Below are 19,421 nucleotides of genomic sequence, written 5' to 3'. Positions count from 1 at the left end.
AAAAAAAAAGATTGATGACATGATATGTTAACTTACCTTGTTTATTTTTCATAAACTAAGAAAAAAATTTTCCATTTTAATATAAACTAAATTGTAAATATAATAGTGATCTCGAAATAGTTTTTTTAAGACATAATAAGGGAAATTTTCTATTTTTTATATAAAGATTTTATGTGCAGTTATTTTTATATATTTTTTTATATATTTTATTGATGTGATTGATTATGTATTAAAAAAAATTGATACAGTCAATTATATAAATAGAGTTTTGAAAAATACATAAAAATAATTATATATAACATTGTTTTTATTTTATAATTTAAAGAAAATAAAATTATTTTTAATGAATTTAAAATTTTGCATTGACATTCTTATAAGAGAAATGATAATTGTAAATTTGTAATCGTAAATTTACAAGAGACATATAGTCAATTAAAAAATTAAAGAAATATAAAATTTACACAAAGTGAAATTAACTTTTAATTATAAATCTTATTGTTTTTAAAACTTGCGCGGTGTTTGAAAAATCTAAGACCATCATTACTCTTCAGCATTACTCTTCTTATTACGGTGACTACTGCATAGAGCGGCCGTTTGATCACCGATCAAATAACTAGAAAACCCATCGAACGGTCGCAGACGCAGACTCTAATTTGTATAATTGGCCGAAGTCCTCCGAAGAACACCTTAACTTTTGCCACATTCATTCTGGACCTTCTGTTTTTGCGACCTTTTGCTTAAGGGATGCTTGTCACCTACTCGTCTAGGTTCCCTCACTATCCTTCCTCTCCTTAAGATTTAGAACGAAAGCGAGAGAGCTAGAAACAGAGAGGAAGCGAGTTTTGAAACCATGGACAAGCTCAGAATCTGCGAGATCTGTAATAAGCGCTTAGCCAATGGTAAGGCCATGGGGGGCCACATGAGATCTCATCTCGCCAAGCTTCCAATCCCTTCCAAACCAGTACAACAGCATGACAACTCGGCTGCCGCCGAGTCAACTCAGCCATTTTCATCGCCATCCTCGTCCTCTTCTCTCAACTTCCACTCCAGAAAGAATCCCATGCAGTCCTATCCATCCCTCAAGCGCAGGCTCCCTCTCGTTGCAAACTCCGGCAGCGAAAGTGATGCCGAGTCTCAACCGGCCAAGAAACCAACTCGTAGAAGATCAAAGCGTTGCCGAAAAACAGTCGTACCGCTCGCCGAGTCGCCACTCGAGCCCGAACAGGTGAGTTCAGTCTCTGACACTTTCTCTGAAGAAGAGGGGGCTCTGTGTCTTATAATGCTTTCTAATGATAAATGGTCGACAAAAGGGAAAGAAAAAGTTCAAGAAGTAGTCCAAGGAATCGTAGATGATCATGAAGACGAAGATCACGAGGGTACTGATAATTATCCCTGCCATATTCGCACGTCAAGGCCTCGGGTAAAGTTCAGTTGCGAGACGTGCAGTAAAGTGTTTCGGTCTTATCAGGCTCTTGGCGGTCACAAAGCGAGCCATAAGAAAAATAAGAATCAGTTCCATGAAGAGGGTTTCAAAGAAGGTAATGGACCCAGAATTAGTAGCCATGGCGGTTGTGTGGTGGATCAGAGACAGTTTGAATGCCCATATTGTTCGAAGGTGTTCGAGTCTGGTCAAGCATTGGGCGGGCACAAGAAGGTTCACCTCTCCAACTTAGGTAACGCTAGAAATGCTATTAAACCTCGACACAAGTTGATCGATCTTAATTTACCGGCGCCGATTGACGAAGATGAAGTTAACGCAGCTGGTTGACCTCTCAAGTACCGTGCCAAATGCAGAGTAAGTTCAAAGTTTATGAAAGTAAAATTCCATGCTTTGTTACAGTTTGAACATAGTTCTGTAACTGGGGAAATTTAAACTAATTTGGTACATTAATGGATTTCTTTTGGAAATGGTTGAATTTTGATTGACATTATATAGTTTGTTTCTTCTCGTTTGCAGCTATTTGGTTGTTTATTTCTTGTCTACGACTTCATCATGACATTCGTGAAACTGAATTTAATATATAGGATTTTTGTTTTTAATTATCTTAATATCCCATCAACCCTAAACAAAAGCATGATTCTGTGGTCCATAGGAGTTTCATGGAAAGATGCTTAAGATGCGGCTGCAGTTGTTTTTGCTACTACGCCCAGCCGTTTAGGCTATATATAAGTTATAACTGCTCTCCCTTTCCCTTATTTACTCATAAAAAGAAGAAAACAAAAGGCTATCAATCAGAGAGAAAATCCATGAGAAGTGAAAACCTCTCTGTTTTTTTTGTCTGGACGTGAGTTTTGCTTGGGCTTCATGTCATCACTCCACTTAATAGTTTGGAACAGTTGCAGAAGAAGTCAGGAGGTCGGGCTCCATATGCTGTCCTTATCTTCTTTATGCTTTGAATTTGATCTTATATAGCGAAGCCCGCCCAGGTCAAGCATGCACTATCTACCAATTACAACGTATTGTCGTGTCACAATTGAAGGTTTGAAACCATCTATTTGTAACCCTTTCCAACAATCAAATCCGCTCCCACCCCTTTCACTTTCTGTCCAAAATTAAAGACAAATTTTGAAAACCAATATAAAAAAGAATGAGTTTTGCTATATACAAATACAATTACATATTAATCTGTATATTAATATTTATTTATTCATACTTAAAATTTAAATTAATACTGTTTTTAATAAAATCTACTTTTTGACCAATCACATCATATTGATGCATAGATTAGTGTATAATTGTGCTTGCAACTATATTTTTTCAAAAGTAATTAATCATCCTCTCATAATATCATTTTCTTTTAATTTTAAAGATAAAACTATTAGAATCATTCCTAATTTAAAACATAAGTTATGACTTATTTCTTTCACTGCCTTTCACTGTATGGATGAAAAATATGTTATGTATATAATAGTTTTATATATATATATATATAAATGTTATTCTAAGGTCCCTATAGCTATATCACTCACCATCCACGTGGGATAATTTTAATAATTGAGTTGATCACAATTGCTTGTTTCTACTTCAATATTATTATTGATTGAATATTCTTGCAAAACAATGATCTTAACAATTTTTTTCAAAGATACATTTTTTTTCTTTTTTTAATTCAATCTACTTTTTCAAGTACTATATACATTAATTTATTGCTTTAGACATGACACTTTTTCTATGAGTACAAATTAATTATTTTGCCTCGTCATGGAATAAGAGAAAATTACTCTGCATATAATTACTGGCTTTATGCATCCTTGGACTATCTAATTAATGTAATACTGGGGAAGATATATACTTTAATCTACAATGGTAGATTTCAGTCTGGGACTTTGATCTTAATTATATTAGAGTTTTGCTCACTATAAGAAAAATGAACATTTTTAACAAGTTATTTGTGACGAGAATGACTAATATTTGTAATGAGAATAAACTTATTTTGACAAAAAATAATCATTTTCTAATGAAATAATTGACCATAAATAAGAAAACTGACTTTACCACTAGTACAAATGTTCAAATTAATTAGATAGGAGTACTATCCAATGAATAACTACTTAACTAGCAAATCATATGTAGAGAAACCAAGTATTATGATCTCATTGCCCTATGTGTATGTGTATGTGTCTATATATATAGTGTACATGTGATGTGAATAAGGCTGCGTGAATACTAATATTTATTATTATTTAATATTTTATCATTACTTTTTCATTACTTTTCACGTATCATCTTACCAGATCACCTTAGTACCAAAAGTACCCTAAAAGTATGACATAATTTGTAAGGATGAAATCTTCTAAGCGCATCCTTCTCGTGAGATTAAAGTATTGACCATGCATGATGCATTGTATGGGCTTTGAGATAAGAAATAAACAACACATTAAGATATGCTTGGGGAGTGAGATGAGATAAAAATTTTGTGAATAATAGTAAAATAGTTTGTGAATAGTAATGAAATAGTTTGAGTTGAGTATTTTTTGGATTTTGAGAAATGAGAGATAAAATGTTGGATAAAAAATATTATAAAATTAAAATATTGTTATAATATAGTTTTATAATATTATTTTTGTTTTAGAATTTGAAATAATTGAATTATTTTTTATTTTTTGTTTGAAAGTTTGAAAAAATTGTAATAATTAATTTGAAAATATTTGTATTTGAATTATATTTAAAAAGAGAAATTATATTTACAGTTCCCAAATGAGAACTACATGTAAAGACCCTTTATTAAATGAGGAAAATAAACATTTTAGAAGGGATATTTTTGTAATTTTAAAAAAATTTAAAGATAAAATTGCCTAGGCCTATATTGTAGTCTCCAAATGGGAACTGTACGTAACATTGCTCATTTAAAAATAGAATGAGATAAGATAAAATAAGAATTTTGAAATGAGATTTTTTTACAAACAAACCCTAATACAAAAACAATCAAGAGTACTCTGACTCTTATTCCTCTCGCGAAAAGGTCCGTCCTTATTTTTGAAAACACAAATTTGTTAAAGATTAAATGGCATTATCCTAAACCCACTGCATGCAAGTGTACGTTAATTAAGGTGTATACTCTCTATATCATGTATTAATTGTGAAGCTCATGCATTATAAATCATCATATGATAGATACACAATCATTTACATAAGTATGTTTTAAAATTAAGGTATTTTTATAAAATAATGATATTTATAAGTTATTTTAAATAAAAGTATGTCGAATTTGCATGCAAAGGTCGTGACTAAGTACCGGCCTTTTAGGTCTTATATATAAATATATATTTTTTACCCAAATCACTTCTCATGTATATAAAGGCTTTGGGGTCTCTATATGTAATTTAATTTATACCTTTTAAGACAATTTTAAAAGATGGGTTGTCAGGGTGACGCCAGAGTTACCTGGACGGACCTTGAGCTGTGAAACAAGGCTGGGCAGATCACTTTGAGATCATTTATTGATTTTTTTATTACATTTTTGTAATGTAGATAGAATAAAAGTAGCAGTGATTTGGGTAGAAAATTGTATTGATGGGCAATGTATTGGTTTTGAGTCTTGATAGTTGACTTTGAATTAAGTTGTCTGGATAAAAATTTTCGTTGGAGAATTTTTTTTTTCCTTTTCCTTTTCGTATTTTGTTTAAGTTTTTTTTAGTTATTGTATTTTCTTTTTAAAAAAAAAAAAACTCTAAACAGATGATTATCAAATGATTTTTTTTTTTAAGATTAAATTTTGTTGAGATGTAAAACCATGTGAATAAGAAATAAATATTCTACTCAACCTCCGGTCTGCAGGTTGCACACCATACTCCTCACGTAGGGAACCTGGTTTATTGGCTACGTCACGGTTCTTCTCCCTTCGATCTCACCGAGCTTCCCTCGTACTGACGCCTCTTACTCCCCCAAGCTCCCTCAGATTGACGTCTCTCAACCCCCTTCAGTCCCAATCTCTCTCACGGATTCCTCCCTTCAACGACCTCTTTCTCTGCCTCTCTCACCGAGTCCTCTCTTGTAAGGATTGCTAACCTCAGCCATCTCTCTCGCTCTCAAACTCCATACAGTGGGTTGAGGTTCTCCAAACTCCAGACATTGCAGAGAGACCCAGATCTATTCATATTAGACATTTGTACAAAGTTGAAAGCTTGAGACGCATTCCCAGATTTCTAATTTTTTTTTTTTTTTTTGTTTACCGTTTTGGCTTTGAGGAATTGTGGGTGGTTTCGTGATTTAAGCTTTGTCGTGATGGGGGTTTTCTCTAATATTGATTGGGTTGGTCTGATGGGTCTGTTTGATTTTCATTTCTCCTTAATTTATCTATCTTGCTGTGAAGTTTCACTGGAAAACTTTTCTGACTGTGTGTATTATTGAAATGCCAATTTATGTCTGAAACTATGTCATGTGATTTATTAGTTCTTAGATTTACCTTTGTCGGCAAAGGCAACGAAACCAGACGACCAGTGAAATTAGAAGACAGAGGATGATGGTGTCGACAACAAGAATGTGGGAGGAGGGAAGGGGGGATGTGAGGGAACACGTGGAGGGGAGACGAACGCTGGGGGTAGGAGGGAAATTGAATTTGGGTTTATGGCAGAAGATACAAACGTACACTTTATTTAATAAAAAGTAAATGACACGTAGGATGGAGTGCGGAAGCTAGGGAATAGTAGGAGGCTGGGTAGCAGAACTCAAGAAGAAAAGGGTTGAGTGTTTACAACCGCGAGGAATGCTACACAACCTTCCAACACTCCACATTTCACTTTTTTTTAATTTTTTAATAATTTTTTAATATTTTTTTTGAATTTATTCTTTTTAAATTAATTTAATTCTTTTATTTATTATTTATATATTAAAATAATAAAAATTAAAAAAAATGTGGAGTGTGGAGTGTTGGGAGGTTGTGAAGATTTTTTCTTCCAAACGCACTAGGCTTTGTCATGGCAGGTCCAATTTTAATGTTCAGTCGCAGTGACCAATAGCCCAATTCCATTTCAGAGCACCAAAAATTAAAAACCGTGGACTAGAACCAGCGATATTAATTACTGTTTCATAACTAACGTGGGCCCGTGGGGTGAAAATAAAGCTGGGGAAGGAGTTTCTAAGACTTGGAGCAACACATACCAGACCGTCTCTCAATGAGACTTGTAGATGGTCATGGGCCATGGCTAGAGCTTGTCAAGACCCAGACGTGGCTGAATCGTCGAAGTAGAACATGTCCTAAGCCCACGAATGGTGAGGATCCTGGACAGAATTCGGGATGCCCATCAACTAATATATCACGCGTATATAAAATCGTTATTATATAAAGAAAGTATTTTTTAATTCATCCCTAGAAAAAAATAACATTTTCGTAGAAAAATGATTTCTACAGTGAGATTTCAATTTATTTTGTAGGAGAAGTGTTACATGCTGCGAAAAGATGATACAAGAAGGTAAAGTAAAATAAGAAATCAATCACACTGTTAATGACGTGTTTCGTACGTCTTTGGACTGGACTTTTCGAGTCTTTGTGTACCTGCACGCACAACACCATTTCTAACTCCAACTACCCGGTGGCTCGCCAGAAGGAACCTCCGATACTTAAGTTAGTATTGTTTAGTAGAAAAACTCAAAAAAAGGACAATCTTGTTTAGCTTACCTTCCCATGGTGATTGAGAGGGGATATTTATACCTGTCCCTAATGAATCTCCATACCCTGCCTCCTCGAGTAGCCTTTGTCAAATTTTCAAAAATGTGACTTGGCTTGAGGAGGGGTCAGATCGTCCTGTCCCATTGAGGTGACGTGCTATTTCTTTCTTAGCTATAAGGGTGTTGAATGCCTATTTGGTCCTAGCCCATCCAGCCTATTGGCTTGATCCGTGTCCTCCTGAGCTAGTATAGTTATGCGGCTTGGAGTTGGATAGACTTAGGTTTGGCATTGGGCCGGATGGCATCCGTACATAGGTTGGGCCGAACTCTTAGGGGAAATTTTTTTCTAACACACAATACAAAAATTTATGTCGTTTGGCAAGGTATATATATCTATAGAGATGCAGGAGATTTTATTATCTTAAGGAATGACAAAATACACTATTCCTAACCAGCCATACTATTCATAATAAATATAGATATAGGATTGTACCATGTAAACCCTAATTTCATAATTATTAAAATATTCGTTTGAGCTTGAGTGTTAAGCAAACTCTTTGACTGAGCTTTGCTCAAGTGATTTGTCACACAAAGATTTGAGTGATTTTTGAGTCGCAAATAGGATTAAAATATTTTATTGACCAAAGTCTGCCCTCAATGGCCTAAGTCTCATTGAAAATCTACAAAAAAAAAAAAAAAAAAAAAAAAAAAACCGTGATGAGTCCTTTGAGCAAGGTTTTAAAAACCTTTCCGTTCCGGCCGGAATGGCCGGAATTTTTCGTGCTGGAACAGTGACCGGAATGGGATAGGTATCTATTCCGTTCCGGGTCAAATTCCGGCCGTTCCGGTCAATTCCGGTCTGAAAAAAATAAAATTAAAAAAAAAAAAAACTCTCTTGTAAATAAGTTGAAAAATAATGAATAAAATTGTACTTTTAGAATTCAAATACCCCTTTCTGTACACTAGAAGTATTGTTACTTTTAATAATCTGTCTATTCTTTAATTTTTTTCCTTTATTTTTGTGTCTTAACTCAAGTTTGTGATTTTTTTCAATATATATTCATTTTATAAATCTTTAATTCTTCTATATATATACCAGCTCTGCTAGGGACAAGCGGGGTCTGCAAGCGGGGAGTAATCGGCCGTACTGAAAGTGCTTACGTGGAAAAAAAATAAAAATAAAACAAAAATCAGAACTCACTCTCTCTTTCTCTCCTTCCGATTTTGCTTTCTTGCCATTTCTAGTTGCAGGCTACAGTACAGACTACAAAGAGAGAGAGAAGATGCAGGTTATATAGAACAAAAGAGTGGCAAAAGCCCATAGAAGCTTCACTTTTCTTCGTCTTCATAATCATCAACCCCATAACCTTTTTCTTCTCTCTCTCTTTGTAGTCTGTATTGTAGCCTCCATCTCTTTCCAATTCCATCTCTTTCCGATTTTGCTTTAGAAATTGTGAGAAACGTAAAAAATGCAACTATCGGAGTTTAGATTTTCTCTTGGTTCTGCAAAAAGCTTCTTCTCTTTTTTATTTGAGATCCTTTGCAACCCAAACAATTTTTATTTCTCAAAAATACAACAAGAGGCGAATGAAAGGGGGGAACAAAGCAGAACCAAGAGAATTTTTTTTTTCAATTCCAGCAAGTCCTTTCTTGCTATTCGTGGGAGTCGATGCGTTCTGCGATGACAAACTTTGTGGGTTTGAGTTTTGGTGACTATCAGTTTTTTTTTTCTCGGTGGTTTCCAGAGTTACGAAAATCTATTCTCGTTCTCGGTGGTTTTTTTTTTCTGTGTGGTGGCTGAGCTCATCTGAGTTTGTCGGCAATTTCTGGTGATGACTGAGTGGTGGTCGACCACTTCTACGGTGCTGGGCAGTGGCTCTCTCGGTGCTTTCAGTTGCCGTGGGTCATCTTCTATTGCAGGTCATTGGTTTGCCGTTGTCGGCATTCTCTAAGGGTGGTGGTATGCGAAAGTCTAAGGAGAAAATGGGTTTAAGGACCAAGAACCCAGAAACGACGCCGTTTCCATAAAGGGCTGCCACATCATCAAGCCGTTTGTGCGCCGTTTGCTCCTTGCGACTGCATCCAGCATTTTTCATATATATACACATATACATATCACACACTTACATATATATATATATATATGTATTTATTTTATTAATTGTTAGTTTATATATACATATAAATATTTATATATAATATATAATTAATCCTGAAACGTACCGGTACCGAAATATTCCGTTCCAGTGCCTCAACCGGAATGGTCTCCGGAACGGATTTCAAAACTTTGCCTTTGAGTCATCAAATTGGAGAGCAACAAAAATAAACATAATTCCGCAAACTGAACATTATAATTACAAAGAGATCCCATAAAAGTAAACATATAAACTGATATAGTTTTATATGATACTTTATATGATACGTTAGATTTATTTTTACAATAAAAATAGTCTTATAATATAACATACCTTATAAAATTATGTTAGTTTGTGATTTACTTTATAGATTTTAATAAGCTCTAAAATGATACATAGACTAGAATTTGAAAAGTTGTATTTATTTTTTTATTTATTTTTATTTTAAATCGAAACAAAAAAGCTAAAAGATCATAGCAGTTGATATATGGGTAGTATAAGAACGTTGCTACCATGCCACCCAACTTTGATTACTGTGTTTTTTATTTTTCATATTTTTTAAACATCTTAAAATATTTAAAAAAAACAAAAAAAAAACACATAAATACACTAATAGTTACTTTTTTAATGATTAGGAAAATAAATTAAAAATAAATAAATAGGTCAAAATGATGAGACAACACTATCATATTCGAGTAATATAATAAGAATATTTAACGATTGCTGCTGTTATATATGTAGACGAATGCCAATATTTCTTCCCCTCGGGTCTCATTATATGATCTCAATCAAAGGAGTTCTTCGTTGGCTTCAACACGTTTTGAATTAGATAAGTTTTGTAGATATATATCAACCCTTCATCCTCTTCTTCTTATTCGACAGATATGATATCGATTAATCCTATGTGATCGGCCAGTATTTAATTGCAGCGATGCATTAATCTACCGAACGTACGTCGATGCATCCAAAATGCTCATTATCCTGCAAGTAAAAATTAATCACGCATGCATGGATATATGGTGTTAATATATACGATCTCCATCCATGCAAGTGACGATTGATCACTTGCCGCTTTCACTACAAAAAATGGAGTTTTTTCACGCTTTTTACACTACCAGTCCAAGGTTACCATCATTTACACCCTTGAATTTATAAGCAAGCATCAACTCACACCCAAACACATAATTATAACCACGTAGAAAGTAGACCGAGAAGACATGAAAATTCAATTGAAAACCCAAAAGAAAAATCACTTCTCTCCTATACCAATCCCCCCACAATTTGAAAAGTTCAAAAAAAAAAAAAAAAACCAAGTAAATTAAATATCATATATTAACATTAATCCACTGCTGGCTTTTGTGCCAAAGGAATTTCACCACCACCTCCGCCACAACTTATAACCACACTATCACAACCACCACCGTCCGCCAAGTTCTCGAGTAATTTCCTCTTGGGCTTTGCTTCTTGCAGCATCAACACAACATCTCTCATGGAGGGCCGGTCTGCCGGATTACGACTGGTGCAAAGCAATGCAATTCTAAGCATTTGCATCATCTCCTCCCTGACAGGTGCACACGAAGCCCCGGCGTTCTTGTCCAAGACGTCATTGATACCATCCTTGGTCTTTAACTTAGACCTCACCCAATCAACAACGCTGTTCCCATCTCCAAATTCAGCATCCACGGATCTTTTACCGCTTAAAATCTCCATCAACACTACCCCAAAACTATATATATCACTCTTTTCATCAACTTGCAGGGTATAAGCATATTCTGCAAGAAAGTAACAAACTTCAGTGCATCTCACAGACTCACAACACTTTGATATTATTATTAGAACAAAAATTAAAAACTTTGACTTGAGAGAACTTGCACCCTCCGATCAGGGTTCATATCCAGGACAACAATTTTACGTGGGGTCCAGTTAATGATGGGTAAATCTCCAAAAAACGACTTGTGGAAAAAGAAAAGTGAAAATAAAGAAAAAGGGGCAGTCACGCGCAATAGTGTGCAATGAGCAAGGGGTTGAGAAAAATTCCCCCCACCCGCGGCACCTAAAGGGGAAAAGTCCACCGGCCCGATCGACCTGTTGCGCACCACGTCGATTCCGCAGGCGCTGGCTTAAATGCCATGCTACTTGACTTTACCCAATTCTCCAAAGTACTGTACCTAGAAATTGACCAGGCTTTGAAAATCCAAATTTTCTTTTTCTCTATGCTTAGTTATTGTTTTTGGCCATACTTATCTAGTACGATTGGACTACTTGAAAACGACCGTTCTTTTGTCTGTTTCTAATTAGCTTATTACTCGATCTCTATTTTTTTACAAGAAATTAATCCTTGTCAATTTAAACATCAACTTGGCTTTAATATCGAATCCAGGGACTTTTACAAGTTGAAGAAGCAAAGGCGCAACATAACTTGGCTAGATCTCGTCACCCCAACAAAAAGAACTAATCCACCAACATTCTAAAACACTTTCCAACATATCTCACACCAACACTTATCAAGCCCAGTAATATATTTTTTTTTCTAAATAGGTAATATATTGCATGCTTTGGTCACCCAACAAAAGGAACCCCAAAAAAAAACCAGTAAAACCGACCAAAGAAAAAAAGAAAACGCACCTGGCGCAATGTAACCATAGGACCCGGCAATCACCGACATGGACTCGTCGCTTTGGATGAGCTTTGCGACACCAAAATCCGCCACCCTGGCTTCCATATCAGCGTCCAGCAAAATATTACTGGGCTTCAGATCCCGGTGCACGATCACTGGGTCACAGTCGTGGTGAAGATAGCAAATCCCCTGAGCCACCCCGAGAGCAATCTTGTACCTGGTAACCCAATCAGCCACCAAATTTTCGCCCTTGTTATTGGAGTGCAAAAGATCGTCCAAATTGCCGTTGGGCATGTACTCGTAGAGCAGCATGGTGCACTCCCTGTTGCTACAGCACCCTAACAATCTCACTATGTTCCTGTGCCTCACGTTTCCTAACACGTCCACCTCCGCCAACACTCCTCTGCTCCTCCTCACGTTGTCCTTGTGCTTTCCCCACAACTTCTTAACCGCTATGATCTCGCCACCTGGCATCTCCGCCTTGTAAACTGTCCCCGTGGACCCCATCCCCAATATCTTATCCGTCGTGGACAAACACTCCAGCACGTCATCCGCCGTGAAGTTCAACCTCTGGAACGCGGTCAATCGCCACGGCCCGATCTCCCGCTCGTTGTTGAATCGACGGCTGTAATTCGTATGGAAGCACCGGGTTCCGGCGGCGAGTACGAACAGGCCGATTCCAAAGGCCAGCGCAATTATCCACACTACGGCCCCGGCCGTTCTCTTGGGCTGTTGCTTCTTAGCCTCCTCGACGGGAGCTGCCCACGTGTCGGCCGCACAGGGCTTCTCCAATATTCCTCCGCAGAGACCCTCGTTTCCCGAGAACGACGACGGATGGAGGCTTGGGAATATCGTGCCAAAGGATGGAATCGGTCCGGTTAGCAGATTGTAGGAAACGTTGAAGCTTTCCAATGTGGTGCAGTTACCAAAATTGGAGGGGATCGTCCCCGTGAGGAAATTACATGCAAGGTCGACCTCAGTGATCGAGGGGAGGGTGGAGATCTCCCAGGGGATTATTCCTGTGAGTGAATTATGGCTTAGATTGAAATACAGAAGCCTCTCGCAATGGCCGATGTCCCAAGGAATGGAACCGTTGAGGGAGTTTCCTTGCAGCTCGATCTTGTACAGGCTTTTGCACCCTATGAAGTCCGGGATTTTCCCGATGAGGTTGGCGGATCTGGCAGAGAAGATCATCAAGTTCGTGGCGTTCCATATATTGTCTGGCAAAAAGGAGTCAAACTGGTTTTGTGAGATGTTCAACTGCTCCAATTTCACGGCATTGCCTATGTCGTGTGGGATTGGCCCAGTGAAATTGTTCGCGCTCAGGTCCACGAAGGAAAGGTTTGGCAAGGACCCGAAACCGTAAGGGATGGAGCCGTTGAGCTGGTTGTTTTGAACCCGAAACCGATACAAAGTAGTGCAGCTTGTTAACGTTGTCGGCAGCTGATCGACGAGCCTGTTGGAGAAGAGAATAAGGTTAGTCAACTTGTTTCCAAGGCAAAGGTTCGGTGGGATTGGGCCGGTGAGCGTGTTCGATGACAGGTCGAGCTTCTGTAACTTGGCGTTGGACCCCAGCATTTGTGGAATAGTACCGTTTAACGAATTGTTCCATAAGAGTAACGTTTCGAGGTTCGGCAACTCACCGATACTTTCCGGTATTTCGCCGCTTAAATTGTTCTTCAATAGGCTCATCAAGGTGAGTCCCTCCAAGGCAGCCAGTTCTTTAGGGATCGTTCCCGAAAACCGGTTATCGGACAAGTCCAGAGCCTTGATTGCTTTCAAATTACCCAAACTAGCCGGGATTACGCCGGAAATCCGGTTCTTGAAGAGCAGCAAAGCCTCTAGCATCGAAAGGTTTCCGAACTCGGGTGCAAGAGTACCAGAGAGATTGGCGTTGGAAATGTCCAAGTACTTAAGATTTGACAACCGAGAGTATTCCACGGGTAAACCGCCTTCGAACTCGTTGTAACCGATCTCCATGTGCTCGAGCTGCGTCAAGAAACCTAACTGTGACGGTAGCGGACCGCTTAACAAGTTCCCATGCAGGTAGAGAAACTTGAGCCTCGGGAAATTACCATAGCTTGATGGGATACTACGTTCGAAGTAGCTTCCGCCGAGGTTAAGCTCCTTCAGGTACCGAAGGTGGACGAGGTCTTGTGGAAGTGGGCCGGTAAAGCTGTTGCTGTAAGCGTTGAAGAGGCGCAAGAACTTTAGCCTGGAAATCCCAGGTGGGAATGTTGAGTTGAAGTTGTTGTGGTTGATATCTAGGGTCTTCAATTCCGATAACTCGAAAATGGATTGTGGAAGAGGTCCTTCGAAGTCATTTCGGCTCAGGTTCAAGTGGATTAAGCGTGACAAGTACCGGATTTCGGGCGGGATGGAGCCGGAGAGATTGCGACAAGAGAGGTCGAGGGTGGTGACTTGTGCGGTTTTGGGGTGGCATTTGACGCCTGACCAGGAACACCAAACTGGGTCGGCTTGGGAATTAGTGTGAATGGAGAAGGCCGGGGTCGGGTCCCAGTCAAGGAAGGTGGCGAGCGGGTCTCTGAGAGAGGATTTGAGCCTAAGAAGAGAGAAGAGCTGGAGAGGCATAGCCGTGGGAACTGCAGAGAATGCTGGGGAGGTTCGGAACGACAAGATCGAGAATGTGATCAGAGATAGAAGAAGAAAAGGAGGAGGAAAAGGAAGTTTCATGGCCATGGTGGCGTCGCAGGGGTTGGGGTTGAGAGCTGGAGGGTGGTGCTGTTAAGGGAGGGGAGAGGTTTAGGTTTTGAAGAGGGAGAACTAGAGGGCCTTCTTTTTTGGAGTGCTGGGTGCAGAGTGCAGAGGGTCTTTCATGATGACGATGACTTTGGGTGGGTTTTGTTGGTGGGCATGAAATTACAAAAGAAGAGAAGGGAGAGAAACTACAGAAACCTCTACTGCTATCTGTTAAATCCTCCTACGAACGTATCTATTCTCTCCTCTCTACCTCTGATCTCTACTGCTGCTTCTCTTTATTTTACAATTACAACTCTCTTTATTTCTCTCACACACACACCCAGATCTCTTGGCTCTCTTTATTTTTATGTCTCGCCAGTATTCTACCTTTGCCTGATCTCCCTATACTTTTGGTTTCCTTGGAATTCTATTTACTTTTCTTTTTGCATCCACTTTTCATCATTCCTTGTTTCCCTTTAACTCTCTGGCTGCCAATTTGATAAATTTGTTTAACAGTGTCCATGTCTCTCACAGGATCCAAGAAAAGTCAATTCAATTTCCCACCATAGTGAGAGTCATTCCATCCATGTCACAAACCAGCAATATTTGTAAATTGATTAATAATCTGTTCCTCCTTTATTTATTATTTATCTACTTTTATTTATTTAATTTTTATCCATTCTTCAAGAGTTGTTCATTATTCAGGTGAAATTCGAGTCGAGATACTTTAAGAGTGAGAGGATGGGGGGAGGCAGGTGCTTGGACCACGCCCTAAATTTTGGCATTACCAATACTTATGGATGACTCGAATCAGGCATATATGTCTCTGACAGGAATTTAATGAGACAATTCTTTCTCTCTCTGTTCTTCTTTTCAGAATCCAGCTTTAAAAAATGTAAGATGAAGAGAACCGAGAAGAAACTAATTAAAAAAATAAAAATGACAGTGTCTTAGGAGTGCGACTTGTCAAAAATAGAGTCAAGCTGCAGGGACTGTCACTCTATGATTGTGCTTCTTGGAGTAAGCAGTATTCCATCATAATGTTGGCGCGGATGTTCGAAATTCAATTAAACTCCGAAATTCCACTTGATAGGGAAAAAAAAAAAGACTTTATGGGGGGCAATGAGAATTTAATATTAAATCATAAGAGTTAGATGTAGTCATTTATATATGTGACATTAATAATATATATATATATATAATATATACGCCGAATATACGAAATGGAAGTTGCTTTTCTCCGCAGTTTGACTTGAGTAAAGCCTTTGCCATAATGGGTAGCTACTTTGTATCATTAGTGTTGATAAAGTAGTTGTTAAGATAAGAATAAAGCTTCACACACAATCATCCCCACTCGTTTTTAATTATTCCTTTAAAATCTCGGTTTTAACACACTAGCCTCCATCCGACATCTTTTCCCTACATTATTCAATATCCCCATGAATCACCCATCTGTATACTACTACTATTGTCAATGTCATGATCAGTATCATATATATTTATATAATATATATATCATCGGCTATGAATCGATTATGAATTCAGCCAGTAACTCTGTGTTCTTAATTATATGCACGACGAGTTCTGGTTGAAGTGAGTGTAACACAACAGTGTCAAATTTTATGATATGTTGCCTAAGGTTAGCAATGAGAATTAATTACATTTCTTTCACAAACACAGTTGCATTTCTCAACAAATGCATTTTAGTGTGACTAATTAATCAATTAATTTAAACTCATTAATATTTTAATTAATAGAACCCAATTGCAACACAAATCTTAGTTACCATTTCCGTTTTCAGATGGAATTGTGGTCAATCCAACAAGAAAACAAATAGACATAGGAGTCAATGAAATTTAAGACGTTACTATTTGCACTTGGAAAGTTTGACAAAAATAAATCTGGAGAAGCATCAGAATCGGAGGGTTATAATTGAGAAGCACGTACAGACCAGACAGTATGAAGAGCAGCAATTAGATATTATATGGATTTCCTTTTGAATGCAGCCAAATAAATTCGCACATGTTCTTACAGTGAGAGTGACTGTTTCGAAGTTAGAGAACTGTAAGCAAAGGACGTTTCTTGATCACCACTATCCTCGTGTTCTTATATATATATATAATATATAAATAAATATATATAGTTATTTTTAAATATTTTTTTATGCATAATTAATCAAATTAATTATTTCATATGAAAAAAATAACGAAATCAAACATATTAATAAAATAAATAAAAAAATACATAAAAATAAAATAATATATATATAAAGCGTTAAAAGGACGAAAACGGTTTAAAAATAGTAAAAGAAAAAGATAAACAGAATTTAAAGTACAACTGTTGTTCAGACTGATAGGATTAGATTTAGAAGTTAGATAGGATAATTTTAAATGAGTTAAATAAAATATTATTATTATTATTTTAAATTTTAAAAAAATAAAATTAAAAGTAAAAAAATTAAATTATTTATTATATTTTTATAAAAATTTAAAAAATATGTAATAATGATATAAGATGGGATGGATTGAGGTTTAAAACAAACAAGTAACAGGAAGCCTAGTCGCTCCCTGCACAGCTTCAGACATACATGGATTGTACATTTTGCAGGAGTTGCTTAATTCTCAACTATTCTATATGGCTCGTACACTATTTTACAACTAGCTAAGATGGTACTTAATAGTAAATTTTTAAAACATTTAAAAAATGTATTGGCGGTCAAACCAAATGGCAAATTATCATTTTCCAACGTAATAATGCCACTTTATAAAATATAGATAAATTTTAAATTAAATACCCATAAATAGAGCAAAATTAATTTTCGGAATATTCTTCATTAATGTATATAATTGTAACGATTAAATGTATGTTTGTTAACACAATTATTCTCATATATTCTCAAACAATTTTATTATTATTTATAAATTATTTATTATTATTTTATTAATATTCATAAACTATTTTATTAATATTTACGAATTTTTTTAATATCAAACTGAGCTATAAATGTCAAGACTTTGGGACCTAAGCAAATTAGTATATGTATTGAGGTAGAATACTCATATTTTAAAATTTGTACTCCATACATTGTTTACACAACATGATTTAATTTGAAAGATAGATTTAAAAATTTAAATATTACATATCAAATATTGTTGATAGCTAGATGGCGACTCAATAATAAAATAATTCATATTAATATAAGATTGGTTTGCGTTGATACACTTTTATATACTTATTTTATGACGTTAAAGTATAATATTAGTGAAAAGTAGTCCAATATAGTGGGTATTTTTTGTCGAATTATCATGATGATCGCGTGCCCATTTAGATCAGACTAAAGGAAGAAAACAAAAACGTGAACAAGACAGCCGCAACAATTGGAGAGAGTTGTTGTAATGGGTCTTCAATTAGAGATAAAATAAAAAACTTTGATTAAATCATGCACATTGCACAGAGGTACGTACGTGTTCATTGTACTTTGATTTCAATGATGTTTACATGTAAGTTATTGTTACGATCGTCGTTCGGTCCAGGAAGTCATTTGCAAGTTTTTTATTATCGTCGCAATAAAGATTCAGCTTTGCTCATTTTCCCTCTCTCAAATTTTAAAAAATAGTGAGTGTTTTTCTATAAAATTATTTTTGATTTTTGGTTTTATTATTTTATTTATTTTTATGTAATCAATAACAGCGGGATTAAATAAAATGCCTAATATGATGATAGGTGCGTGACTAATAATGAGTAAAGAAGACAATTGGATAAAAATGAAAAATGAAAAACATATGGGGAGAGGAAAGGGGGTGGGGGGAGGCCTGGTAGATGGGGCCCAGTAGTGATGGCAGCCCTTGGCGTGGGAGTGTTCAATGGTGGCCCACAATAACTTTGTCTCCCCCATTCCCATCACCTGTGTTCCGTAACAGTTAGTCAGTCACCTCCCAATTAAAATAATAATAATACCTAGTAGTAGTAGTCGTCCGGTACTAGTAGAAGTCTGTTTGATATTGGTTAGGATCAGGGGCACGTGACTGATCACGCACTCCTTCTAAGGCGTGACGGGTCCTGACCCTACCACCCTCGCATTTTTCATCATGCTCCCGCCCCCTGGTCGCCAACGTCTTCACGGCTCCTCTCCACCTTTTTTCATTACCGTTTTCTCCTTTCCTTTTGCGTAAGAAGACAACTATACCCCCATCCTTCTTTTATAATTAACAAATATATATGTTTTTTTAAGTATAATTAACAAATATTTAAAGATGATAGAAATGGATATTAGGTTAAATATTGGTAAAAGATAAGTGCTATAATTATAAGAAAAATTCTATTCATAAGCCTCATACACCACACACCACTATTTTTATTATTTTTTTAATTTTGTTCTCTTATTAAATGTGTAGTATATGAATAATTAATAGAAGAATTCTATTATTTTAAAAAGAATAAAACTAAATAAAATTTAAAAAATAAATTTAAAAAATAAAAAAATAAAAAATTATGTAGTGTGCGGTGTATGAGCTTATGAATAGCAAAGTTCTAATTATAAATAGATTTTATAAAATTACATCCACCATGGCATTGCCTGTGTGCTCTTATCCTCCTCCTCTTCCTCCTTAACTCCTTCCTCTTATTCTCAAACTCTCCCTCTTGCAGCCGTCATGGGACTTTGGGTTTGTGAGATTTTTTTTACTAGTTTTTTTTTTTTTTGTTAGTTCTGTTGTGTATTGTGTTTTGGATTAATATTTTTGGTATGAATTTTCTATTTTTATTGAAATTTCTGTTTTCAATTGTTACTGTCGTGGGTGGGCACATTAGGAGTCCTCCCCCACACCCTTGTAGATAGACAATGGGCCAATCCTTGGGATGT

The 19,421-nt window shown here is 36.4% G+C and overlaps 2 protein-coding genes across 2 annotated transcripts; one reads left to right on the top strand and one right to left on the bottom strand.

Annotated features, from left to right (window-relative positions):
• Nucleotides 1–650: 650 nt before the first annotated feature.
• LOC122305608 (zinc finger protein ZAT4-like) lies at nucleotides 651–1,948 on the top strand. Its single transcript, XM_043118198.1, has one exon. The coding sequence runs from the start codon at nucleotides 851–853 to the stop codon at nucleotides 1,766–1,768; it is 918 nt and encodes a 305-aa protein (XP_042974132.1). The 5' UTR covers nucleotides 651–850; the 3' UTR covers nucleotides 1,769–1,948.
• An 8,420-nt stretch (nucleotides 1,949–10,368) lies between these two features.
• Nucleotides 10,369–14,911, bottom strand: LOC122302408 (leucine-rich repeat receptor-like protein kinase TDR). The gene is made up of 2 exons (XM_043113654.1): nucleotides 11,869–14,911; nucleotides 10,369–11,015 (listed from the first exon to the last, which is right to left on the bottom strand). Exons 1-2 carry the CDS (start codon nucleotides 14,558–14,560, stop codon nucleotides 10,582–10,584), a joined length of 3,126 nt encoding a protein of 1,041 aa, XP_042969588.1. The 5' UTR covers nucleotides 14,561–14,911; the 3' UTR covers nucleotides 10,369–10,581.
• Between the last annotated feature and the right edge of the window lie 4,510 nt (nucleotides 14,912–19,421).

Source organism: Carya illinoinensis, chromosome 3, assembly GCF_018687715.1.
Source record: "Carya illinoinensis cultivar Pawnee chromosome 3, C.illinoinensisPawnee_v1, whole genome shotgun sequence".
Taxonomy (NCBI): Eukaryota; Viridiplantae; Streptophyta; class Magnoliopsida; order Fagales; family Juglandaceae; genus Carya; species Carya illinoinensis.
Note: the sequence above shows the minus strand (reverse complement) of the source record. Positions and strands in the feature narration are given on the sequence as shown.